Source organism: Coturnix japonica, chromosome 7 (genome assembly GCF_054131305.1).
Source record: "Coturnix japonica strain WE chromosome 7, WE-NBRP24, whole genome shotgun sequence".
Taxonomy (NCBI): Eukaryota; Metazoa; Chordata; class Aves; order Galliformes; family Phasianidae; genus Coturnix; species Coturnix japonica.
In genome coordinates this window covers 14,030,849-14,058,086 of record NC_140669.1, presented here as the reverse complement: position 1 = coordinate 14,058,086, position 27,238 = coordinate 14,030,849, and the positions used below count along the sequence as shown (strand labels likewise).

The 27,238-nt window shown below is 40.5% G+C and overlaps 1 protein-coding gene across 24 annotated transcripts in view; it reads right to left on the bottom strand.

Moving 5' to 3' along the window:
- Positions 1-27,238, bottom strand: part of KALRN (kalirin RhoGEF kinase) — a 434,749-nt gene that overhangs the window by 260,544 nt on the left and 146,967 nt on the right. For all 24 annotated transcript variants that reach the window (XR_014947909.1, XR_014947910.1, XM_085552327.1 and 21 more), the window contains one exon: positions 17,976-18,090. Coding sequence is in view for 22 of the 24 variants with exons in the window: in XM_085552327.1 (XP_085408453.1) it covers positions 17,976-18,090 (115 nt within the window). In the remaining 2 variants the exon portion in view is untranslated. The remainder of the gene's footprint in view (positions 1-17,975; positions 18,091-27,238) is intronic.

The window sequence follows — 27,238 nt, the reverse complement described above, 5'->3', positions numbered from 1 at the left end:
TTTGTTGTTGCATATCTACTACATTTGGGTCGATATTTGGCAGGCCTTCCATGAAACAGCTGATGAGATAAATATGAAATTAATCAAGGCTTTGTTTTTGTTGATGTTGGGCTACATTTAAAGATTTGTTACTACAACAAAGAGACATTCAGACAGCAAGTACCACTCAGCTCTCTCTTGAGCCTTTAAAGTCTTATATTCGGGATGAGTTAGAAGAAACAAAAAGAAAAATGATTTACTAAATGGAAATGATATGTTATGTGCTGGAAAAAGTGTTGTGTTGAAATATAAACACACTGTTCTTGAAAAGGTTTGAGTGAACAGACAGATCTACTGAAGAATATATTTGTATATTCAAATTCATTGGATTTCAGGTGAGAAATAAGTATGTAGTTGTGCTTAGCACAGCCAAACTTGTCAGACTTAATAAGAAAACAAATAAAAAAAACCAAAAACAAACAAACAAAAACCCCACCAACTTTATGCCTGTATTTTAAGTACTTTCATAGTTGAGGTAAGGAGACCATAAAGTCCACTTCATGTGCAGTCACCATAACATTCATCCTACATCACTGCCAGATTTTTATATAAGGTAAAGTATACTCAAACTGGGTAATGGCTGCTCAGGGCTCTTTGACCTAAGTTTCTGCTTTATCATTTCAAGACATCAGTTACTTAAGAAGTGAGTTAAGTGAGAACAGCAGCAGCTCCAGAAATTCGTCACCATAGTAAAACATTGTTACCCCAAAATGGAAAGTATCCAGATTGTAAATACACACATTTCATTGAAACACGTGGAAGGCAGAGCTACCCACAGCGGAAAGATCTCTTTTAGTACAAATAAGCCTGCAAGCATGTTTGATTCATGTGTATTTTGTTCAAAGAATGACTAATGTAGATTTAGGCAACAGACAGCAGCACCTGGTGAAATCCAATATATGTCCATAGACAGACATGGTGCCAAGTTCTGCACTGAAGTCAGCAGGTATAAGCACTCTGGGAATAACATACTTGATCCAGGACTCAATTGAGCTTACAGACGAGTATAGGAAAAAATGCTCTTCAAAGATACTAAAATCACTGTCTCTAAGTAGTATTGACATTTCTTGCAGTAAAGCACTCATCAGACTTCATATGCTGCTCCTGGCACTACAAGAGAGCAATGTACATCCATGTAGTGAAGAGCTGTGTCTGAAGTAAGGAATGAGGGTGAGGTGAGGCAATACACTTTGATCCAAAATAAGATGCTTCATTAAGGTCGTATGTTTGCATGAAAGTGTGCTTAAAACCTGTGACGGGGTTTTATACTCTGAAGCTCTTCAGGTGAAACATCTTTATTTTTCACGTTGTTCCACAGCTTCCAAAAAGACCTTAAATAGAAATAAAGGGGAATTTCCTCAAAACAAAGTATCTTTGTCAATCAAATATTGTGGAGGTATTTTTTGTTGAGAAATTTCTGATGTTTGGGGATTTTTTGTTTTGTTTTCTCTTTTAAAACCTGCACTCCCAAAGAGCAGACAGATTCTTCCACAGTAAGTACCTAGCTTCTACCTATTTGCGGAGTGCAGAGTTCAGCCCACGTGTTGCCTAGCATTAGTGATACAGCCACCATTTGAGGGTCACAGGATTTTGGCCAGAGTCCACGTACTTGTTTTATTTAAGGGCATATGCTGAATTCAGGTGCATCCCTTAGGAAGAAAGGTTGAATACTAGAACCCACAAACTCTGCAGTTCCTGCAATGAGTCTGTTTTGCTAGTACAGTATGTGAGAATTTCAGTTCTGTTTGGAAACGTATGGTTAAAAGCTGACGTCTCCATTTTCCTCAGGTTGCACAATGGGGAGTTACCATGACCAATAAATCTAATGGCACTCATTTCTTTTGAGCTCCACCCGCATACAAACAAAGCAATTCTTTGTAGTCACAGTGATTTATACCAAAATAGTTCACTTATCAGATACATACTTCCTGCTGTGCCAGACTGGGTGAGGACTGGATGCAAGGGGTATTACATGCAGAAGGGTTTGCTCTGAGGCTGCAGGATCAACCTATGTGAAAAGCTATGCTTGTAAAATCAAAATGTGTGCACTCCTCTACACGGCAGACTTTTCACATTCTTTCCAATAACCACTATGATGACACAGAGAAGAAAAAGTCAATTTTGCAGAGCTCTCAAGAGACAGTGAATACTGATGTGTTATTTACAGCCCTCTTTGAAACCATCTAGCTCAGGTCTGATTTTTTCCAAGTCTCTTAGCAAGAAGGACTAAGCCTTGCTAATGAAGCTACTTGACATGAGGTATCACTTATTACTTGAGTGGCAACATAAATAGATCAAAGCTATGCTAACTGAGCACAAACAAGTTGATAGCTCAGTATTTCAAAAGGAGTAGGACACCCAAAAGACACTGTTGGCCCCCAGAATGAGAAAGCTGCATCCAAAAATCTTCTGGAAAGTGCAGAAGAATCCAGCATCTGAATAACGAGACCAAAAATTAGCAGTGTGTCTTGGCAATGTGTCTTACAGGCCTCATGTGAATTTCTGAGCTAACAGTCTGCCATCTTCCAAAGAGCATATGAGGTCTTTTTTTTCATTTAACAGGCCTCACTGGAAGATGTTGTGTGCCATAGATGGCTGTGTGCTCTCCCCAAAATTCTACAGTTCGTTTTAATAAGGCACTTTCTCACCCTGATGGAAACTCCCATGTTGGCATCACAGCAGCACAGTTTTAAGGCTGCTCCATGCAGTCTTGTATGAAAATGCTCTTTATTATCCTGAATTTCCACCATAACCTCTAATCATTTCTGTTCTCCATCAATACTTCTTCCATCAGTCATCCCTAAATGGAAAAAGCCTGAACAACCATTTCATCAACTAAAGCAGGTTTAGATAAATGCTCTGAAAAGTAATTGCTCCATTTTAGCTGCCTGCCCCTTTCCCGCTATTAGCTATATTGCTTCTCTGTCAAAAGCAGAATAAAACTCCACAGGCAAATCCATCAACAAGTGCCACATGTAAATGTACATCATCCCACTCAGGTCAAAAACTGCTTATCCCTTTCCTGCTTCCAGACTTGAAAATTATATTGACAAATTAATGTATGCCAGGTTAGGAATGATGGGAGTCTACTAGTTTTTACTCTTTACTGTAGATATCAGTCAGCCCACAAAAACAAAAATCATAGAGTAGATTCATGGAGCACTGCACCTGCAGATATTTGTCCTCATATCGACTGGCTCACTTGGTCTGGAAGAGATGCATCAAAGATGCCACTTTTCTGTCACCAGCCTAATGGTTTCCTTATCTCTACGTTAAGCCAATGCAATATAACATAGTATGTAAGAATGGGCCTAATGTAGCAGGTTTCTGTTGCAAGATGCCCTGCCATTGTCACAGCCTCAGGGCAACAAGTGTTAAGAACACTAAACTTTTCACAGCTTCTCCAAAGTCTGTAGCTGATGCTCATGAGGGACACAACACCCACTATGAGAAAAGCCTACCTGGTGTAATTCTAAGACACCAAGAAAAGACAAAGAATTGCAGGAAGCTTCCTTACAATTACCACTTCACTGCTTATTCCTTTTTAATATCTAGCTACAGCACTGCAATCTTGGACACAGGGTCCTAAATGGGGTTAATTGCCACTTGCTAGTGTTTCTATGCTGTAGCTCACCTCTACCTCAGCTTTTCCAATATTTTTTCTTTACCAAGAAAAATGAATTATCCCACTGAATAATATTTATGATATTTTCAGGCACGGATAAGGTAAATAATTGCACAAGAATTATAAGCTGAAAATAGTCACGGCTGCTTCATGGTTAATTCACAGAAGCTTCAGAGAGAGCACTTAATAATCTAAGCATGTGCTGATTTGTCCATGCTGGGCTATATTCTCCATTACACATGTGCTGATTTTATATAGGGGGCATTTATTACTTTATACATATGCTTATCTAATTGCACTGAATACACATGCTTTATTAAACTCATAAATGAGCACGTTTATGAGTCTATGTGAAAGTAGAGCCCTTCATATTTTATTTATAAGGTGAGACAATAGAACTGCATTGACATAGAACATCCATTTAATTCAGAGGATTTAGGGTTGTCCCACAGATTTTGCTATTTTTTGCCAGAATCAAAGCTTTTGGTTTTTTAATTAGATTTCCAGCCCATCTGCTTGCAAAGATAGCCTTGACAATATAAACTAATGCACATTTGTCTTGCTGAGTCTGCAACCAGTGCAAAGAAACAATGAGCCTAGAACAGTGAACGTCCCCTCCATCTTATTGGGGTGTTAAATAAAAAGCCAGTTCTGGCTGCCTAAATATCAGGCTTTTTAACTATTTCCTTGCTGTACATTTTGCCACCTAACCTATGAATAAAATGTTTGTCAAAGCCCTTAATTATTTACATAATCTCGCATCCATTTTGACGACTCTGCTGTACAACTTCGGCTGTCAATCAGGACAAGACAAGTACCTGACCAAATCTATAAGATTTCAATTACAGTAAGGTATTTTTTTATCTTTTGTGAATGTGTGGATTAAAAGCACTGATCACAGCATAATCTGACAACTCATAGTAGAAGCCTGGAGTGGAAAAGTTTGCAACCTCACAATTATTGGGATTTGATATGGAACCCACAGGAGCAATAACCTAATAAATAGTTCTAAATGCTTTATGTTATAACTAAGGAGAACAGAATAAAACATGTCTGTTGCTATGGCACACTTTACAAACAGCACACAAAACAAAGCTCACATAGACTTTTTCCTACCACTTGAAAGTAATAAGAATATTACACTGGGCACCTAAAAGAATGACTCTGCCAATTCAAAGCACATTAAAATCACCCACAAAGTTCACAGCTCTTAAAATAACTGACTATTCCAATCTTTTCTGTAATTACTGATCCTTAACTTAACTTACTGTTACAGTGCTCCTTGATGTTATCTATCTTAAAATCACTGACGATGCATTTTTGTCAGTCAAGCAAGTTCACATTGGTTACTGATGTCAGAAGATAAAGAGGTGAGATTGACACAGAGTTTCTGACAGTGGGTGCTGCCTGTGCTGCCATACTGTGAAGATACTGCATGGATACAGCCATATCCTGGTGCTGTGTTTTTAAAGGACAGCAATGCGCAATGAACGCACTCTTATAATCTTATGGACTTTCTGATAAAAATATCTTCCATCTGGTTCCTGTTTATATAGTTGTTCTTCGCAATATAAGGAGCTTGATTAAGCAATTACGATTGTGCATGAAGCACATGCTTACACTTGTTGGATACAGATAGAGATACGTGTACACTTGACTGATTTGCTGGAGGAGGATTGCAATCCTTAAACAAGAGCTAGGAAAGGACGTGTGAAGTAGCAGCCTGCAGGCCAGGCAGGCCTTTTCCTGCTTCGGTTGACCTCTTGCATCTCTTTCCAAGGTTATTGTAGTGAATTAAGACGTTGACATCCGCCTTTCATTTGTGAGTAACAGCAGATATGGTGAATGCACATTTCCACCTTAATGATTTCCTTCTTAAGTCCCTGATGATTTACATAATGTATAAATGTATTCGTTCTGCAATAAGATGTTCTTTGAAGTGAGAGAGTTATGGAAAAGTGAACAGCTCCATAGACAGAGTAGTATTCTGATGCAGTCTTCTGTTTTGAGATAAATTTCTTGACTGAGGATGTTTTCAGAACAGATGTGTATCTCCAGTACATTCAGACACTGCTGAAGTCATCTGTAGCCTGGAAGAATCCACAGATGACACCCTACTGCTTTAACAGAAGGCATCTACAAGTTAGGAAGAACTAACAGCTTGACAAGTTAAATCAGATCACTGATAAAATGACCAGATATATTAATTTAAATCCAATTACTTCAAATACACCAAAAGCATTCTGTTATTTCATACTTTGCTCTTCCTTCTACCTCATACATTTTATCATCAGCTTTATTAGAACTTGACCAACATTTGCATCTATCTGATATTAAACATAAATTCCCTATACATTAATTTTCAGACTGGAAGAACAAACCTACTTTATGGCAGTACTGCCATAACCGGTTACACCATCTTTTGCCCTGAAAGATCTTAAAGAGTTTTGCCATGGTTAATTAGATGTTAAATGAACCAGTTTTTAATATGATGCTTTAAAATATTTCACACAACAACAAAAGCAGAAGGAACTGCTTTTTTATGTTGGACATAAACAAAGAACAAAAAACACCACGGAATATCTTTGACAATTTCCTTTGAAATGGATCTTAATTCCTGGCCAGGAAGATGAGAAAAAGGAGAAAAAAAAAGCAAGGACTATTGTGCCAAAAAATGTTCACAGGTGCAAGAATTAAACATTTAACAGCATCTCTAATTACACATCTGATTTTTGGCATTTTTTCATGGCAGCAGGAACATAGCTCAAGATCTTTTGTGCATGTATGTCCTCCCATTAAAAAAAAATAAAAAGGCAAAAATTTGCTTCCATTTGTAAAAACAATTTTAAGTCAATTACACCTTTAGTGGACATAGTGAGCACTATACTGTCAGCATGCACTTCATCTTCTAGAAACACTGGCTTAACACCAATTATATATGTACAAGAATAGAGATGATAAGTTTGCACTGGTACTGCATCTGATGCATTTATTTGATTTATATTGCTCCAATTTCTATTCCTTAGTGAAGCATGTCTACTTTAATCTGCCAGTGCCAGGGGAATGTAGAAAGTATGTATTCTAAAAAGAGAAAAATTAGCATTTCATTCACTAAGAGAAGTATTTCCAAGCATGGTGTCAAAGTTTGAGCAGGTAGATCCCCAAGTGGCTTCTTTCTCAAAGGTACTGAGTTGATTTTACCTAATGAAAATGTGTGCCTTACTCTTTTAATTGGTAGTACCCAACAAGTCATCAGAAAAGTGTTACCAATACTAATATAACACAGATGCAATTTTAACAGCCCATAAAACTAAAGAGATGAAGTTTTCTATAGAATTCATTCCTAAATGAAAACTCCTGGAAACATTTTCAGCTGATCCTATTTTCCTGACACCTACCATACACCACCTGACACCACAAAATGGCTGGGGAGGCTGTTCTGGAACTTAAGAAGAAACTGTGATTTCCAGTAAGCCTGGTAAGTGTGAGGTGATAGAGCAATTGGGGTCTGCCCTGAGAAGAAAGCAACCCTAAGGAAAGAGCATGTACTGCCAGTGTATTTGGTTCCTAGTCTAACAGTTCATTAACAAAGCAGAACTGCCAGACATTCTTCCTATGGTAAGATTGTTCATTACTTCCCTACATAGCTACTCTTTTAATAGGATGTTGGAATGGACTTGCAGGTCCTTCCCACAAATCTCCAGTGGGAAGCAAAGTCTAAACTAATCTGTGATCCCAGAGATGTTTGCTTCTCCAGATGCAGTTTCTGAACTAAATTACCAAGGTTGTAAAAACAGGAAAATGGAGAAATAAGGAGACATAACCACAAAATTGGATGTGATTAATCACTACTCAAAGAGGTCAATTCTGTCTTGACAATGGAGTTAAAAAGTATTCAAGAAAAAGTACATATTGCATATTTGATTAAAACATAGACTAACAGTTCATTAACAACGTAGCATTTCCAGCCATTCTTTCTATGTTGAAAATCATCTATTAGCTTATCAGGTACTTGCTTTTTATTTAAATGTTGTTTTGGAATTACTGTTCTTCCCCCAGACTCACTGAATGGCTAAATTGTACATTTATAATGAGGAGCTTTTATCAAGCCCTTTTTCTAAGGTCAAATGACATGATAGATGGCCTACTTCTTTTGCAGTGCTCCCAGTGCAGTAATGGATATGGCAGCTTTAAAGAACTTTCCCCCCAGAAATGAAAGGTCTTATCAGTGTTTACTATTACATGGATCTGTATTTTAGCCTCATGTAGCATAACAATGATAAAAAAAAATTTCTGTCTTCAAGGAGTGAAAATATTAGCGAATTCAGTTTCCAAAACTTTGTGAAGTTCCTACTTCAGGGACTTATACATTCAAGGTTATGCAGTTAAGATAAGAGAGAAGAAAATTTGAACCCAGAACTAAAATTCAGGAAACTCTGGCTCTAATTTTCCCCTGAAGTTCCAGGATGGCACCTACCTGAGTGCAAATGTGACCTAAATGGGTGGCATAAATCAAACCTGAGGATTCCATCTGATTAACTTCTACAAAGATCACAAAAGACAAAAGCAGAGTTGCTAAAACACACCATTTTTAGTTGGTGGTCTAAGTGGAAGTGCTAAGGCTACTGAAAAGGAAATACAGTTTTAGTCTTATTTTAGGACTGGAACACAGTAGAAAAACAGCAGAAGGGAAAAGTGACATTGCAGAAGACTTTGATTTCTAGGGCTGTCAAATGTTGAATCAAATAAGACTGAGATAGAAGAGACCTATTTAATCGTCATAGGTGGGGATGTTGTACATGAATCTACTGTTCATATTTGAAAGTATGGAAAGAAAAAGTCTCCATCTACTATTATCAAAGGTAAGATACATTTGATACCTGGATACCTTTTTCATGTGATGTACAAAGGGTAAATAGAAGAAATATGTACAGTAAGCCTACCTAAAGTTCTCTAAGGGCAAAGCCTTTTGTTCCTAGTGAGATGTGATGTTCATCTGTGCAGCTGCTTAATCACAGAATAGCTTGGGATGGAAAGGGCCTTTAAAGACCATCTAGTTCCAATCCCCCTGCTTTGGGATAGATTTTCAACTAGATTTGCTTGCTCAAAGCCCCATCCAACCTAGCCAAGAATACTTAATTAATACCATTCAACAGCCCTTTCAGTGTTCATCCTTGATATGAAACAAAGTATTGAAAATTATTTTGACTATTGTTCTTCAGGACCACCTGAATTGGAGTTCCAAAGTACCACAGCCTCATGTATTTGTTGGCCCAGATGAGGGCTGCTCTTTACAGATATTGCTCAGGAAAGAGTTGCTCATCTAGTCACAGGCATGCTTTACTGTGTCATTGTAGGAATTACTGCTGACTGGTTGAATTTAATGAACAGAAGTAAGAGGCCCTGTTGCAGGATTAGTTCAATTCAATGTGTATTTTAAAATGCCATAAAATTCCTGCTAAGTGTCCCAACAATCACCTTATTAATGCTATGCCAACACATATTTTATTTGTATTCCTTACATGAATACATTTAATACCTTCTTGGCTCCTTGACCCTGGTTAGGACTAGGGGAGGCAGAAAAGCTGATATTTAGTGGTCAAGGGTTTTTAATGAGTAGATCTTTCAAACTGAATTTCAAAGTAATATTTATTTGATCCTCAATGACAACATCAATAGCAGAAGCATCTGGCCAGCCAGATGCTCAAATAAATAAATTAAAACTGAAGCTTAACTAACCCTTTTATTAAAAGACTAAGAGATTATCTTCTTGTACTCCCATGGGGAAAAGGGTAAAAGAGGAGAGCTACATCATATCCACATCATATACACCATGAAGTACTGCACAGAAAATGCATGTGAAAGCAGCCTAAGTTTGCCTAGCGAAGAACTGCTGCTGCTGTTACAACTTTCAGAGGGATGCACTTACTCTATACAGCCAATACTTCACTTTATTCAATGACTTTAACAGAAAGGATCACTCAGAGAAGATGTCCCTTGCAAATACTACACTGGCCCCATAGTAGGATCCTATTTTCATTTGCTTGCATTGCACTGGGGACATGGGACAATGTGGAAGAGCAAGGAAGTGCAAGAGGCTTCAATGAATGGCAGCTGCAGGAGAAGGGAAAGTTGTTCGGGTAGTTTGGCTTTTTGTAGAAAAGTACCAAAAAGGAACCTGTTAAAATTACATCATTGGAAAATTCTCCAGAGGCTGAGGTTTTCCTCTAACGTTGGACATCAAATAAATCCCTGTGTACACAGGCAAGGAAACCAGTGCTTTCTTCCTAATAGTAGAAAAGTACACTGCGGTAAATACTGCAGACCAGACAATATGTGCTGAGCCAAAAGCAGGTTTGAGTTACACTTCTCCACCTTTTTGGGGACATGTGGAGAACCTTCTAGAATTATATTTTCCCATGTATGGTTTTATTCTGGATTAAAGTATTTCTCTCTTTCTTTTTGTTTATTTTTCAATCAAAGAAGCCCAGCAGCCTCACACCGCATAGTTACAATTATATTTTGCTGCATACAGTGTTACAGAATCCAGAGCAGTGCCAGGATCCACAAGGAAAACATTAAACTCAGCAGACTGGCTTGGTTAAGAGCACCTTGTGGAAAAGGAGAAGAAACCACTGATGAGATTTACAACTGCCTACCAAACTCTTGGATACTGATTCCCTTTGGAAACAGCAAAGAATTGAACATCTCAGCCTCTGAGACAAATTTTGCCAGGCTCAACCCATACTTTCCATGCTGTAAGAGCATCAGCCTCCTCAATGCCACATCAGTCCTCTATTTTAGTATGATCTGATTTTCTAAGACCATAAACGAGCATGCACTTTCAGGAGCAATGGCACTGCCAAGCCATTTTGGTGGTGGCTTGAGCACTGACTCTCTAATGATGAAGTTTCCCTTTTCTAGAGCTTTTGGGCTCCAGAGATATCCACTCTGCCTCCATTCTCTAAGAAGGGGTGAAGTCCTAATTAGTGTCCACCCTTCTTTCTCAATGGACACTAATTAGGACTCTTTTACTTGATCCAGTGGTCAAATCTCACTAAACTTATAAGAATTTAGTTTTCTTAAGACTCTTCTCTGACAGATTTGGTTTAAACGCTGACTGACAGACAACATGTTTGCATAAGCATTGTATCATTTGGAGACAAGGCTAAAAATACATTCCTGAAAGCACATCGTCAGTCCTCCTCAAAAGCTGTGCATTAGGGAATCCAGGCGTTGAGCAGCATCCACAACACCTCCATCCATCCCATGAGGATAAGGACAAGGCAGTCTGGCTCTGCTCCTCTGTCTCCCATTTTTTGCACAGAGTTGCATCCATTCTCTACGGGACTTTAGAAGAGCTTTCCATTGATGTTAAAACATCTTTGACAGTATTCCCGTTACAAAACAGACTGCTAAGCACAGCGGCGGTTTTCCTGCTCCTAAAGACATCCATTAAGAGGGTGGCACAAAAGACTTCCAAATTATAATAATTTCTGAGAGTGAAACGGATTTAGCACGTACTGGAGTTACTGATGAGGAACACAAGCACCCATGCTGGAGTGAGACAAAACCATTTTATAGTTGCTGTAAAAGCTGTAGGAAAGAGATCACCGAAAAGAAAAGTTAGGATTGGCTGAACTGCTGCATATTCTGCTGACAGCTTCACCAGGGAACCACAGAGAAGGGAACTGGTGCAGCTCCACTGCCAGCATGTCACTCCCACAAAAGGTCTCTGTCTGCTAATTTTAGCATTTCTGAATTACTGCTCACATTGGCACAGCGCTGCCTTCTTCATGGAGTCTCCAGGTCTATTTGCCTGCACCTCTCTGTGTGCTGCAAAGCCACAGATCTGATGGCTAAGAAGCCTCTTAGGAGTACAGAAAAGCCTTAAATCAGCACTCGTGTGGGGAAGGGGCAGTGCAGTAAATTGTGCTGCAGGTACCCCAAACTGCTTGTCAACTGTTGAAGAAGAGGATGGAGAAAATGATGCTCTGCCTAAAATTATAGTGGGTTGTGGTGGCCACCAGCTTCCTCAGCAGTGAGTTATATCCCAGTTTACCAGGGTTTTTCTCACTTGTCTCCATCACCTCTGCTCCCTCCTCTAGGCAGCAAACACCGGTATGATCAACATGCAAAAGCCATTTAGCAAAGAGAAACAATGCTGATCTAATCCCCAGATCGAGGGCTTGGATGGAGCTCAAAAAGCAGAGCAAGGCAGCACAGTTCTACGTGAGGCAACTCAGGGCTGGGATCAGGCTCAGACCCTGCTGGTGTCATTGGTCACAGAGGCTCCAGACTCTGGGCTGGAAGCACCTCAGGGTGCAGGTAGTGCAGCAGCTGCCACAGAGAGAGTAGTGAAAAGCCTTGTCTGCTCCTGGTTTGGATTCAGACAGTTCAAAGGAAATACACTGCTTCAAATAGGCTCTCATTCATGGGGCGGTACATGGTGAAGGGTCTTTTCTGAGAGAATGAAGTCAGGTGTGGTGATGTTGTGGAGCTGCAGCCCGTGGGCTTCCCATTTCTTGCTCAGTGACCATGAGAAAATGGGGACAGAGGAGAAGGGCTTGCTGCTGTCCTGGCTGCTCTGAACCAACAGTTTGAGGGAGGGCCAGACCAATAGCACCAAAAGGCAGTGGACCCAAACTGGCTAGAGATGCTTCCTTTGCCATTTGGGAGGAGGACAAAGTAAAACAGCAACCTTTTATTTCATGGGATTTGTTCCCCTTGGAGCCAGATCCGCTGACTCGGCTGAGGAAGGCATGACTGAGCTCCCACTGAGCTGGAAAAGCAGCACGGCGCCGGGAAAAGGGGCTTCTCTTCCAGACTCGTGCATTTGCTTTGTGTGTTAAATGCAGCCAGCAGGGCTAACCTCTGCAATCCAAAATCTTCAAATCAGCAAGCTGCTAAGGAATCTTTATGTTGGAGGTATCAGATAAACCAGAAAGAACCCAACATGCCTTTGGAATCTCAGCAGGAGCCTGCATGGTTGGCAGTAAGAAAGAAGTGGACACCCCCCTCCCCGATGTAAGAAAAGAAAAATTGCCTTGGAAATCAATCAGAGACAATAAATGAGAGATTCCTTGATATCTGTTTTCAATTGCAGGTTTACAGTAAAAAAAATTAAGCAGATGATGAAAATGCTTAAAAACACAAAGGCAAGTTGAAATCCTACTTTCTCTGTATGTGGTAATCAGAAATTTCAATTATTTATCAGAATACAATTAATAGAATACAGAATGGGGCTGGCTACTGTGTAAAAATGCAGAAACATCAGAGACATTAGTGTGAAAAAAGTAACAGGTTTTAAGTCCTTCAAAAATTGTATTTTATATGGTGTTTGTTGGGTTTTTTTTTAACAAATAAAAGATCCAGTCCTGAAATAGCACCGACTTATTATTGTTTAATTTTTCAGCCTCTGAATGCATGTTCTGAAATGATGCAATAGAATCTCCCTGGTTTTGTCTCAATATTGACATTATGTTACTATTATTTGCCTTTATTTTACAAGACATTTCCATCAGAAGGATAAGAGATGTTTCTGCTAGGCCAGTCGGAATGTATTGGATGATCTCTGGTACAAGCGATAAGCAGAACTCAGCTTGCTCTGCCTTTTATTAATCTTCAGAAGAAAAATGCTATGTGAGCTGTGCAATTCACAGTACATTACCTACAAAGCTCAGCATCGTACTATTTGAGTTGTTCATCACAAAACCAGTCTGAAAACACTTGTACAGCTAACCAGCTGGAAGGCAGAGCTATTCTCAGCAGCAAACAGAGCTGAAGCTGCTCTGAGAGTGGTCCTATCTTCCACAAAAGGCAGAGAAATAGAGGACATTTGCTTTAGATTCAGAGCTTTGCAAGATCAGTCCTTATGCTATCCAGAAACCAGCAGTGGGAAATGAAGGCAGGAAATAACTTGGAAATTGATATGGAAAGTCCACATTTACCTTAGGTTTGGACAAAACACTGTCAGAAGAGAGCCTGAGAGGCTATTATCCCTCTGCTGAAAGACAGGAGCAACAATAAGTGGGCCGTTCTCCATACCCCTTCTAGCAGGGGCTCCAAAGCTGGAGATGCTACAGAAAAATGCTGCATGCTTCATTTCTTCTATCTGTGATTTTAACTCATTTATTTTTGTCCCATTTGCTCAGTTTTGCATGTTGGATTATTATCATGTAACTCTCTCCCTCTTTTTTAAGTAAGAACCACAACACCTCCAACCTTTTTTCATCATTCCTGCTCCTCAGGTTCTGACTGCTGCTGTTGGTGCTCTCTCTTTCTAGGTCCACATTTTCTGGTAGCTTTTGGTTACAGGCTAGAGATATAGAGACTTACTGCAGAATATTGACATCAATTACAACATCCAGATATCTAGGAATAAAATGTCACATGCAATTCCCATCAGGTCATTAGCATAGCTGGTAGGAGATCAGAGATCCTCTTTGGAGAACTGACTTACAACAAGAGATAAAGATGTAACTTGGTGCTGATTGTGTAGCTTGGTCCATATGTAGTCAGTAAGCAGATGCAGGTACAAAACAGTGATATGGTCAGAAGCCCTTCCAAAGGGCATGGGATGAGGCTGTTGGTCACTTCCACAGAAGCTTTCAAGTCACTAGCGGATGGTGATAAGTAACAGCAACACATACCTATGCCATGTACAATGGATTTGAATGGGCTATCAAGTGGTGAAAGGCTCTTAAATCCACTAGCATACAAGTCAACTATATACCCCTAATGAGCTTCTTTCTCCAAAATGCTTACCTTTTTTAAAAAAAACAAATTACGTCTGAAGCAAATATTAAACCTCCATTAGCATGATTAGCTTCAGTTCATTTGTTAATGTGGTATTTGGATGCAACTGTACAGCAGAATAATTATCTCACACGTGGCACCAGATATTCAGTTGCCCAAATTATTATGAAGTTCTTGGTGTTATTTTTGAAATACACGAATATTTTTATAGATCCACAACAGCTTCCAGCAAAAACAATCCTCAAAAGCTTCTTTTGTACTAGGATCATGTCAATGAAAGAAGAGAAGTAGGGTTTAATTCCTATCAATGAACAAAATGAGTTTCACATTACTCCTGGCCAGAGGAGCTAATACACACAGTACCACAGGTCATCAGAAGAGCTTAAAAGAAATCCAAGAGCGTTGAGTATTGCCACATTTTGCCAACCCACGTTGCTCTTTCAATTTTAAAAATCCCCAATCATTAAACTCACTTTTAGCAGCACTTATGTTCTTCTTCTGATCCTAGCACCTTTAATCCAGCTCAGGCAGCTCTGAGAAGCTGTTCAAACACCTGGGACTGCCCCTTGGAAACACTTTGCTACCATTACAAGTCCTGGGTGTCCCCCAGAGCTGGGAAATGTTTGAGCTGGTTTTAAACAGAGGACAAATAAAAGTGGATGTCTTTAAAAATACAGGCCTCTGAGGTATCTTGGGTTTCCCCCTCTGTGGAGGGCTCAGAAGGCTGCTTATCTTGGCTCTGAATCAGATTGATGTGTTCAGCCGGAAGATTCACTGTAGCTGACAAAGAAAACTTCCTTCATGGTATTGCTCTGCCACACAGGGAGATTACTCAAGCTAATAATATTCCATCTCCTTGTTATCCTCCTATAGCCTATGCATAACTTAATTCTATGCATAACTTAATTCTTAATTCCAAAGGGCTCACAGCAGAGATTGGCCTGGTGCTAGTTTCATTTACACACATATAAATCAAAACTCACTCTACAGGAATAGATGGTTCTACGTCGGTCTTAAGACATAAAATCCCCAGCAAGGCCAGAAAATTCCCCCTTACTGAACCAGATCAGCTCCCCTGATCATAAACATGTTATCCTAGATTCATCCAAGCCCTCCAAATTTCTAAACATTGCATCCCAGTTAAATTTAAATGTAAATGGGAGCTATCCTGATTCACAAGATGTACAACTTTGCTTATCTAGAAAGCATTTGTGAAAACATGGAACAAGCTAAAAACAGCAGAACAGTAGGGACCCACCATTCATGGCAATTATCTTCACTTCTAATGAAAAGCATCTTAGTTTCTTAGTAACTAATTGTAGTGCAGCAGTTTGGAGAAGAGGACCTCCTGGTATGCCTACAAGAATCAGTGTACAGTTGCCAACCAGCCAGCCTCTCACCTCCCCCTCCTCATACCCAGGAACCCTGGATCAAGACCAGAAGTTCCCAGACATGAAGCCTTACCCCCACACAGCAGCCCTCAGCTGGGCGAGAAACCCCACTGACTTCGGGCACCCGCCTGACCGCCACTCCGAGCTCAATGAAAGCACTCACTATTCTGCTCTACCTCAAACACACATTGCTGCTTTCAGAAGACCCACATTATTATTCTGTTTCTGAAGAAGAAATTATGGAAAGCTGAATCAGAAACTTTGAGAGTTGCTAGCAAGATCCAGGTTTTACTTACCCTAATCTATCATCATATTTCATCACCCATCTCATACCTGTGCCCAGCTCCCAGCAATGTGCCACCTCTGCCCCTCCATTAAGATATAAAACCGGGGTTAAGTGACAGATAGTATCAATGTGGAGAGCAATCTGTCTCACTCAAAAAACACCGCAGTGGGAGTAAAGAAAGGGTTATTATACTGGTGTCAATAAGATAAATTACAGCCCTTCTTCTTTTTTTTTTTTTTTTTTCATTTCATGAAAGAGAATTTCTAGTTTTCCAACTATCAGAGAATCTCTCCCCCTTTCAGCACTCCAAACATCAGAGTAGTTTCTCCTGACATCATATCCAGAGTCTCAGCTAATGGAACTGCTTGTTCTGGTGGATGAAGGATGCAGCTATTCATTACGGCAGTCACCTTGGAATAGATAGGACCTGGGAGCCAGTGATATGAATTCAAGCTGCTCCTTGCATTTATTTTTTTTTCCAAATAGTAAATAAGTTTGAAAGCTCTGCTGGTTGCCCTTGCTACAATGAGCAAAACATTTAGGGAAAAATGAGTGTTTGGTGTTTCCACACACACTGCCCAGGTCACACAGTCCCATGTGCCAAAACCCTGAAGGTTATGATCACTTTTTCCTCTCACCACAGTGAGTTCAGCTCCAGCACCATACATAACAGGACCAGGAGGAACCTAAGAAGGTCACCTGCTGGTTCATCCCTTCTTCCTAACGTTTATGCCCATGCCAAAGGCTTGCATACATAACCAATTCAGCTTATCAGTAAAACCTTGATGAGCAGAAGTCCAATGCAGCAAGAAATGCATTGCCTGTGGCCTTAGTAAGTCCTGTCAGCAGGAGATGACACTGGCAGAGCCAGTATATGTGCCTTCTTTTGCCCCTAAGACTCTGCTGCCTGCTGTCCTCATTTATCTTCTGTACCAAATGCAGAATTTTCTATGCCCATCAAGCGTTTAAGGAACTGAGTGCTCTTCTGAGCCAATTATCTCTTGATACCCAGATAAAATCAGACCCCCCCATTTCAGAGGGTAACTTTTCACTCTTTGCCATAACGTAAGTATTACCAAATGGGCTATATCCCAGGATGAAAAAGAAGGAATTCCTGGGGGTGCATCATGGCAAATATGAAGAGTCCTCAGCTTCACACTCACCCTGGGGTACCCCTCACCCACTATGAAGGTTACTGGGTGAGGATAGTGGATAGGCTTGAAAACAGGGAAAGGATTTTGGACTGTGCACTGCTTTGTGATCTCTGGCATTAAACACTGGCTCAGAAACACTTACCAGGGCACTGAGCCCTACGAACTGTCTCCTAAAGCATGCAAAGATAAATATGCAATGGCAATAGAGCTGTATTCCAGCATCCCTGGGAAAGAGACGGAGACCTGCTGAAGAGCCATGGGCACTAATGTAGGGAAAGGCACTTTCTAGCAGAGCTGGCCTGCACGCAAAGCCATCTGAAGCAATTCTCTTTGCAAACTGCCCCTTCGGTTCACCCACTTTCCTTCTCAAGCTTGGAGAAAACTCAGGAAAGTGTCAGAGCCTCCAAGCACTCCTCCCTTTTCCATCCTCTAGGAGAGCTGCACAGACACATCAGAAATAAGTGTCTCCTCACGGCTGCTGCAAGATGGCTCTCTGAGCCTGAAGGCCAGGCTTAGGAGCACTGCCTCTGCTTTCAGGGACTTCTGCACTGCTGCTTGCATGATAAAATCCACTAGGGCAGATGTAGAAGTAGGAAGGGAGCACTCTGTCCCAAGAACTGAAGGTACTAAAGGTTAATACTTGGAAATCAGCAACTGCCAAGAACAAGTTCCCCACCCATCCATCCACACTGAGCTTTGAAGTGTTTTCTTTCTAGCTTTACCTTGGCACGCTGGCCAAATAAGTCACAAGTTTCCGAAGGTCTTCCTGTCTTATTCTGTCATGATTGCTGCGGGCTGGGAAGGTCAAGACAGGACCACCTCGTTTATCACGGCCACCTGTGGAAAATAAAGGGTTGTTAGAAAATCAGGCAGGAAGCACACGTCAAAAAAACTATGTGCACTGAATTGATAAACATAAATTAAGGCACATTCAAGAGCCTGTGCGCTCTTTGTCGCTTTCAGGCTTGCCTAATTGAGGAAGATGTGCTTGCATTTGCTGGAAAGGGAAAAAGAAAAAAAACAACAAGGAAAATTATTACTAGTATTTCTTCTGCCTTTCACCTAATCCCATCAATCCAATCCAATGCATCTCCAGGGAGGCAGTGCTACAAAATGCTCCTGTGTGGCTATTCTGAGGCTGGTCAACAGCAAGACAGTGAAAGTAGTTAAGTATTTCTCACTGTTATACAACGGGCTTCATCTGCCAGTTTGTAAAGTCCCACCAGTTGGATGCAGCATACCTCAGTCATGTTTATGCAGTCAGACAGGCTAATCTGTCTGGCAATTCATTAGAAACTGAAGTTTTGATTAGAAGTTCATGCCTACTATGTTTTCCATTTAGAGTGTTGGCAATTTGAATGATGCTTATTTTTTTCTTTCCCTTGTGACTTTCCTGCTCCTTCAAAACAGTGTCTGGTACTTAATGCTGTACAGCAACTCTTGAAACAGTCACAAAGGAATGGCTCTACCCTGAAATATACCATCACAAGTATAGGGGTGAATACAACCTGTTCTATTGCACCTTGTTTTATTCTCTGTTGTGAATGAAGTTAAATAAGCTTGAAATTGAAATCTGATTCCTCATGCAATGTTTAGTTATTCCTTCATGTATTATCACATGATTTTTTAGGAAATGTGTGCTGTCAGATGTGTGTTAGAATCGTTTTCTGGGAAAAGAAGTCATAGCAAAATTACAGTTCAGAAAGATGGCACAGAACTTCTAAGACCCTGCAAACAAGCTGTAAAAATGCAGATCAATTTGCACTTTTGAACTGAAAGTTAAATCACTTTAAGAGAAACAGCACTTCTGAGAAAGGGAAATCACATGTTTCCTCTGAAACAAATTATCTGGCCAAAAAAGAAAGAAAAGCTCTGCAAGGACTTGTGCATGTTGTGTTCCCTCGCAGGGGACACAGGACTCATGCACTCGCTGGGGCTGTGACTGCTGGAGGGCTCCTAAGCACTACAATTTGGTAGGAAGAGCCCTAGGTGGCTTTGCTGACAGAGTAGGATTGTAAAGAAAGAAAACGTGCCTTGGAAAAACACTATCCTAGCTCATCATAGAATGAAGAATATCTCTGAAGAGAATTTAGATTAGGAGTCAAAGAGGTGCCTCATACTGCATGTGGACATCAAACTGATGAGATACATGAACATATCTCAAGGTACAGTTTTTCAACCTGATTACAGGGCAGAGGTTACTTGCAGATGCAGTTCCCAGCTGACAGCACAGCCCCCATCCATTTTACTCTGAAACTGTCTATTCTGTTGATGCCACAATAGGTACATGCTCACCTTTGAGCACAATGGGTCTCTCTGCATGACCCGAGTCACACAGAAGCATATATATGTATACTTTGAGTTCTCCTGATGCCAGGGGTATGTGCGGAGTACAAAACCTGTCCTGCCTAAACTCCACCAACAGTGTGTGCCCAATGTTTGCCTTTGGCTCACAGTGGTCAGTGTCCTGGTCCTATGAGTGACTCCTCAAAGTCCTCTTGCTCCTTCCACTCCTGTCCAAATGGGGCTCTTGCTCTCAGACAGAGCCCCAGTGCCTCTGCTGCAATGAGCACACTATGAGGGCTAGAAGGATCCAGGGAAATTCGGTCTCATCCTGGCTGTTACATCCCTCTGCCACAGAGAATGAGGATGGGGGAGTAATGTTACAAGGATGTGATTTACAAGGACGTAACCTCATTTTTATTTTCAGGCCTATGTACATGCCTTAAAAAATCCTTATTTTAAGCAAATTCTGCCTTTGTTGGATTATTTCACACACCATAATAATGCCAGAACCATTATATCATGCATGATGTGACCAACAGAAAAGCAAGCCAGCCTATGGAATGGCAAACCAATATAGAAACTGAAGTTGGTGGGAAAGATTTTTTGCAACACAGGAAGCTTTTCAAGGTTTTGAAAACTTTCCCATCATATCAAGACGTAACCAAAACTTTCAAAAGTTTCCAGATATTCACTGAAGCAGAGACATGAACTTGAACTGCATCCCAGAAGAACATGCTGCCCACTGCTCAGTCAGGCTCCCCCTCCTCCTCCAGACCCGATAATTTAAATATTTCCACAAGTGAAAAAATGCTTAGAGACAAAATCAAGGAGACAACCCAGCCCAGAGTTCTAATCCTCTCCTAGGTTTGAAGCACCCAAAATGGGCTGCCATCTTCCCACACCCCTGACCACTATGATGCTGCCTATTTGCCTCATCTCGGTCCTGACCAAAAATTGGGCTTGGGCTCAGGGACTCATTGCCCAGCCACATTTCCACCAAAGTGACTTCTAAATTCTGGAAGTTTAGTCCGAAAATTATCTTTCAGCTAACAGTAATGCAAAGATTGTCAGCTGCAGAAAGGGAAAGAGAGGCCAAAGTATTTCTGCACTGTTTTTGCTTCAGGATAAAACTTCTCCTTTGCCAGTTCACCTGAACTGTCCCTAAGGGAGCAGGATAAATACAGCTCTAGAGCCAAAAGTTACCAGGACAAACTGGAGAAAATGGGTTCATTCTCCTTGGAGGAGGAAGGTTTCATAGTGACCCAGCTGGAGTTTTCTGGATGATGGAAAGATGAATAATTGCCTGAACCGAATCCTTATTCTCCTGTAGCAAGGCTAAACAAGGAGACAGGAGGCAAACCTCAAGAAATCTGAGGTTTAGAAACAAATGTTTCTCATTTGTGATAAAAATTACTGCTCCATGCTTTGAATAATAGGGTGAAATTATTACTACAAGTGCATCGCACGTATTAAAATCCTTCACTTGTTTCCAATTAGTCATGAGCAATTCCTAATTTTTATGAATGCCTGCGTTATTTACAACTTTTTGAAGAGCCTGCATGAAGAAATGTTAGGTTTCTTCCAGAGCCAACCACAGCGTGTTTAATTCACTCAGGGACCTGTAGAGTTCAGCAACTGTGGCTACTCTTTTAACTACTAATAAACATTGGCTTTTCTGTGGTGCTTTAAAACTGCAAACCTCAGCCTTACCAGACAGAGCAAATGGGATATTTACACCATCTAACGTAAAAGAAGCTTTAAAAGAAATTCTTTTTGCATTGGCTTGACAGGGGTCTAATGTTTTATGTGCATCTTCTGTATCATTATCTCCTTTTTAATTGAGGGTAATAGTGAAGAGAGAGAGGGAAGAAATTTACCCCAGATCTCACACCAAGTCATCTGAAGGACCAGGAGTAGAAAGCTAAAAGTACTAAACTAAAACCCTTATAGAAACTGTCTTCTTCTGCAAGCAACCCACTCACAGTGGCTAATCTTGCTTCAAGTCAGCCTTGATTTGCACACTGATTTTACATGCACAGCCTCAAGAAACGGATGGGAGTGAAGAAGCTCAATTGCTGTAATCAATATGTCCCATCTTCTGCCTCCCACTGGGCTCACAGACATGGGATGCGATAATCAAACATGTCATTATGTTTGCTAATTACAGTTATTAAATGCTAAAACAAACAGCTGATAATTTCTAATTGTTTTTCAAGGTGGGCTTTCATGGAGTTTGTTCTGATTTAGAGAGACAAACAGATGGCCTAGTTATTAGTGCTCTGGAAAAAGGAGTCTGAAAAACACATGTTCATCAGGGCAAAAAGTGCACTGAAAATAAATATTTAGCCATATATGTCTTGCATTCCTCCTACAAAATACTTTGCTGACTGCCTTGCCCAGTCTTTCCATCTCCCCTCTTTCTAGTTTGTATAGAAACCATTGCTGAATTCAGTATCTGGTCCCCAGAGTAGAATCACTTACTTTTTCTCCACAAATGCTACAAGATATATTCCAGTGATATCATAAGGTATTATGATGAACACAACTTCTACGTATCAAAAGAAAACATTAAAGAAAACTCAGAAAACCTGAGAACAGGGGATAATATAACAAACAACAAAAACCTTGGGCAGTTCTCAGTCTTGGAGACCACTTTTCTGGTCAAGCCTTTAAGTGAGGGGGAAGGGTTTCCAGACACAAGACTCCTGCCCTAGCAGCTGCCTGATATTTCAGTGGTGAGCCTAAATGCTTCTGTGCATGGTGGCTCAGGAAACTGACCTCAGGAAAGGGAAGGTGTTGGTCCAAATACTAATGTGCACTGTGGGTATGAGCCTTTCCAAGTCCTGTGAAACATCCATACCCAATAGTACACAAAAAACTGAAATTCCAGCTCTGCAGATTTTTTTGGGGGGGATGGAATACAAATGCTCTATTTAATGCAGACTTCTTATGCAATACAGATAAGGACTTTATAGAGCTCCGCTGTAAAGGCTCATCACTCTACTCCTATTAACCATTCTACCTCGATGCTTTTCTGATTGTGTTTATCTACATTTAAGGTTATTCAAACTTTGCTTCCTTTTGCAAATAACTCTTTATAAGCAGAAATTTGCAAGAAATAACCATAGAGAAAAATACCCACACAAGTAAAGGCTCACAAAGACGCTGTTTAAGATCCTACAGCATATCAACAAAGGAGACAGAAGTAGAACACAGCACCTCTGGGTTTTGTTCAGGTGTCTACTGCAGTTCAAATGGATGTGCTGTTTCATCTGACCCCTGCAGATCATATGCTGATCAATCACAGTGCTGCAGACTCTGCTGGGACCATAAGTGACTTTCCAGAGAAACGGAAATACTCCTCAAAAGTTACTTCAGTCCAAAATACGGTGAAAAAATGAATGACAATGAAGAGAACTAGGAGACAGAACAAGCTCAGCTGATGCCAGGCGCCTCTATAAAATGACAAACAATATGCTCTGGACTTCTAAATCTAATTGACAGACTTCCTAGGAAGGAAGAGTATCAAGGAATTGATATCCAGTCTTAAAATAACATTTATTTGCCTTTCTCTGCCTTAGCTGAGCTCTGAGAGAGTGTTTGCTACCAGAACTGTGAACAGAGCTCTGTGATAAAACTTTTCCAGCTTCAAGATACACTAATTTATTGTCAGGGTCTATAGAGGATTATCTGTATGACCACATTCAAATTCAATTGATTCCAAAGCAAGTGATTATAGTGCAATAGTGAAAGAAATTTAACCTCCCACAACAAATCCGCCCTGCAAATTAACACAGCTGCAATGCAGCCACCAGGATCTGATCCACTGACATGAAGAAACTACTGCCCCAGTGAAGTAAAACTAAGTGCAAGTGAGAAGTGTTACAATAAAGGATGCACTTCTTTGTGTGGAAAACGAAACTTCTAGAAGACCTTATTTCTTCCCCTAGAAAATGTGGATTTACATGGTGAAGTCCACCATCTTCTTCAGTGCTGTCCCTTACTTATCCAAATATTGCTTCTTTTCAACACCAACACAAACTAGTTCTAAGATTTTGTCCCCTCTATCACAGATGTGTTAAAGAATATCTGCTTTGATTTAAAAAAATAGAATTTGTACACTCAAATCTGCCCCACTGCAAACTTCTTTCTCCTATGGAGAAAGACAAGGAACAAAAGAACTCCCGGCCACGCCAGTCACGCTGCTGACAGCAGCACAGACTCATAAGCATTGAGCACTGTTTTAGTACAGAGTATGAAGAAAAGACAGGCTGCATTCACTCTGATCACCCCATTATTTGTCCTCCTAATTTGAGGTGAGCACAGAGACACAGCAGTGGCAACGTTTCTGATGTCACATCAGCAAAGCAAATTATTTAATGAATAAATTCAACAGAACTGGTGGCTCAGGTTTGCCACATCACAGCAGAGAAGTCCTCAGCAGATACAATAGAGTAGAGGCTCCTTCAAACTAATGGAAGTTCAGGGGAAAGTTCAAGCTATCAGACTTAATAATTGCTATGAGGAAGTCTTTTTCCTCTCTGACATAAAGAAAAAATCTGACCTAGAGCTGGAAAACGGCATGAGACAATAATGTTTCTGAAATGGCACATCTGAGAAGAATACTTCCACCTCAATTAGCCTATATTTTTCTACAAAAAGATGTATTTCAAAAAACCGCAACTATTTGCTAAGACAGAGGGGATACCCAGCTTTGAATTTCAGTGCCTACTGTAGTCTAAATCTAATTCCTAAGAGAAACACAACAACAACAACAAGAGAAACCCACAAAGCCATAAGCCTATGAACCAAAGTACTTTAACAGAAATAAGAATGTTTTCAGAGGAGATGAGTCTTATCAGTGGGATACAAGTGCACACCCTACTGCAAAATGACAAAAACATTTGGTTGTTATCATATGAATTATCTCATGCTGCAGTTGCCTCTCTGGTTTCTTATATTGATTTATAAACTTCCAAACTGCATTTCTACGTACGGACATCTCTTACCTGCCTGTGTAAATGAAGAAGAGACCTTTGCTGTGAAACATATGAAGCTCACTGTGCCTTTTGGGAGTAGAAAGCCCTGTGAGCTGGAACAGGATGGGATGTATACAGACCTTCTTGCTTCATGGGCTTAGTTCCTTCCTCTTATTGTTATTTCAAAAGTCCCTATCATTAATTTAAAAGCTGAACCCAAGTGACTGGATGCGGGGGCCCGTGTACTCTGCTCAAGGAGGTGGTCAGGAGCCCAGTGTGTCTGGATTGCTCTCACAGTGTTATTTACATCCCATAAGTTCTTATGGGTCTTTTCAAATAAATATTGTGATTGGGTTGGTTTTTCATCTGTTTTTGTAAGGAACTTGAACTGTTTTGTGTCTTCACAAGACAGTGATCCCTACTGTCACTCATGCTATAAGAAAGTACATAAAGGAGAAATATCCCTGCTGTAAGGTGGCGGATCTTGGTGGGTCAGGACAGTAAGCACTGGCAATGACTACACGCTTTCCACAGTAGTACATTTCATGTAGTCTACTGCTATGGTAAAGACTTAAGGAAAGAATAATGGCAACTAATTCTGCACGTCAGCAAAGCTTTAGCTGTGCATCATCACAACCTGTAAGTGAAATCAGAAATCCCACAGAACTTTTTGATTTCTTCTCTAATCTTAGTGTCCTGATGATGATAAAGATACAGTCCCCATAGTCAAAGACTCTTCTTTGTCCTCACAAATGACCCAACATCTTAAAAAGTAAAAGAAACAAAACCAAGCTAAACAAAAATGCAGCCTCAGATCTCATAAAAAGACATGGAAACTTTGCAGTCTAAACTTCCTCATTTTCTTCTTCAAAGAAATATCTGCATCAATGCAGCAGCAAATTTTAGATGAAAGGATGATGAACTAAAACCATGAGGATAATTCAATAGTCAAGCAATGTTATGTATTTCTAATAGCATATTTCCTCTCTTTGGAATTTCCCTTGATTTCAAACTATGTCAGAGAATGGTATAAACAAGATGACGATTTTCTCTAACAAAATAGAGAAGAATTGTTGATATTTCACTTGAAATTTCCACTCCAGAGGAAGAGGAGAATAGAAACTACTAAAATGTGAATCAAAACTATCTGCAAACACAAAATGTTTACATCATTCAAAATTCAAATATTTTGGTTAGTTCCCATTCCCAATACAAATTCCAGTGTCCACATATCAGCGCTGGGGACCTCCTGAGACCTGGATCTGAACTCTTCCAGCACCCAGAGGGCCTCAGGATCTCATTCCTAGCACCAAGTGACCTGTTGTGACTTGAGATGTGGTTTTTGGGAGGGTCAGCATCTCCCCTTTTAACAATCTTTACCTCAGAGCAAACATTTCCCAGGCTCCAGTCTCAGAAATAAAATAATCTCTAAGCTTTCATTTTGGATTCATCCTGCCAGCCTAAAATTAGCAAAACCTAATTGCAAAGTTGTCCTTAAATCTGATCTATTTACACTGAAGGTCCTTGGAAGGACCTTTTGGAAAATCTCTGTTTTCCCTTCAGGTTCAGGCATCACTGTGCCCCTATCACCAAATCACCAAACTATTACACCCTTCTGCCTTTCATTGCTGATTCTTCCATGCTCAACCACCCCCTCAGAAAGTGCTTGGTGAGATCCTGCAAAACTCTTCTGGAGGAGAAGTAAGGGAAGGGCAAAGAGTTTCTGCAAATTCCCCTGCATTAATCAACTAAAAATCTTTTCACAGCCTAAGTGTATAAGAAGCTCCAACACAGTAACATGTTCCCCTTCCTCTCCTAAGGGCCTCATCCACTCCCTTCTATGCTGCACTGATAACAGAAAAACTCCTAAGAATATAATCAAGCTGAACAGCATTCCAAGTTTAACCTTCCTTCCAAAGCAGCATCTGTGTTTCCCAGGAAAGGCTGAACCCACAGCTTCCAAAATATCACTTTCACCACCTCTCACTGAAAAAATCCACCAAAATAATCTACAACCTGTTTTATTTCCTTTCTTCTGTGCTCATCTCCTCCTCAGAACATAAAAATCAGCCTTTGGCTTGTAGCTGGCTCCCTAATGGTTCCCAAAGCCATTCCATTGCTGGAAGCAACACAGTGAACCACACAGGCAAAGCCAAGATTTTATCAGGGTTTAGGCAACAAGCAAGCGGCCAAAGCCTCCTCCTGCCCCTGGGCTTAGTCTGCTCCAACAAGGTCAGTGATGGAAACAATCAGACTATGATGGCTGGGATGCACTGTGACTGCTCAGGCTCTCTTTATGCTTATTAGAGCTAGAATGGGATTTTCAGGTGCTATTTAGATATATAGACAGAAGAACTTTGCTCAAGTTCAGTCCAGCAAGGGTCAATGGAAGAAGTCAAGAACCAGTTCCAGGAATAAAACTGCACCATTATCCATCTCTAAATCCTCCCTTGGTGCAGTGATGCTGATGCAAAGCTCTGTGCCAGCCACTGGCTGAGCCAGCAAGGAGAAAGCACCAGCACTGAACCCCAGGCATAATTCAGGCTGGATGAATCTGTGCCCAGCTAGTTAGAGCTGTATTTCAATTCAGAATTTAAGTGCACTTCTGCAACCTTGAGAGTGCCCCTGAGGTTGCACAGTGCTGAGGGCAGGTAACCTGCCTGCTTTCCTCACATTCTGCATGGGTAAGGTATGGGACATGCACCAGGCTGAAACACAGA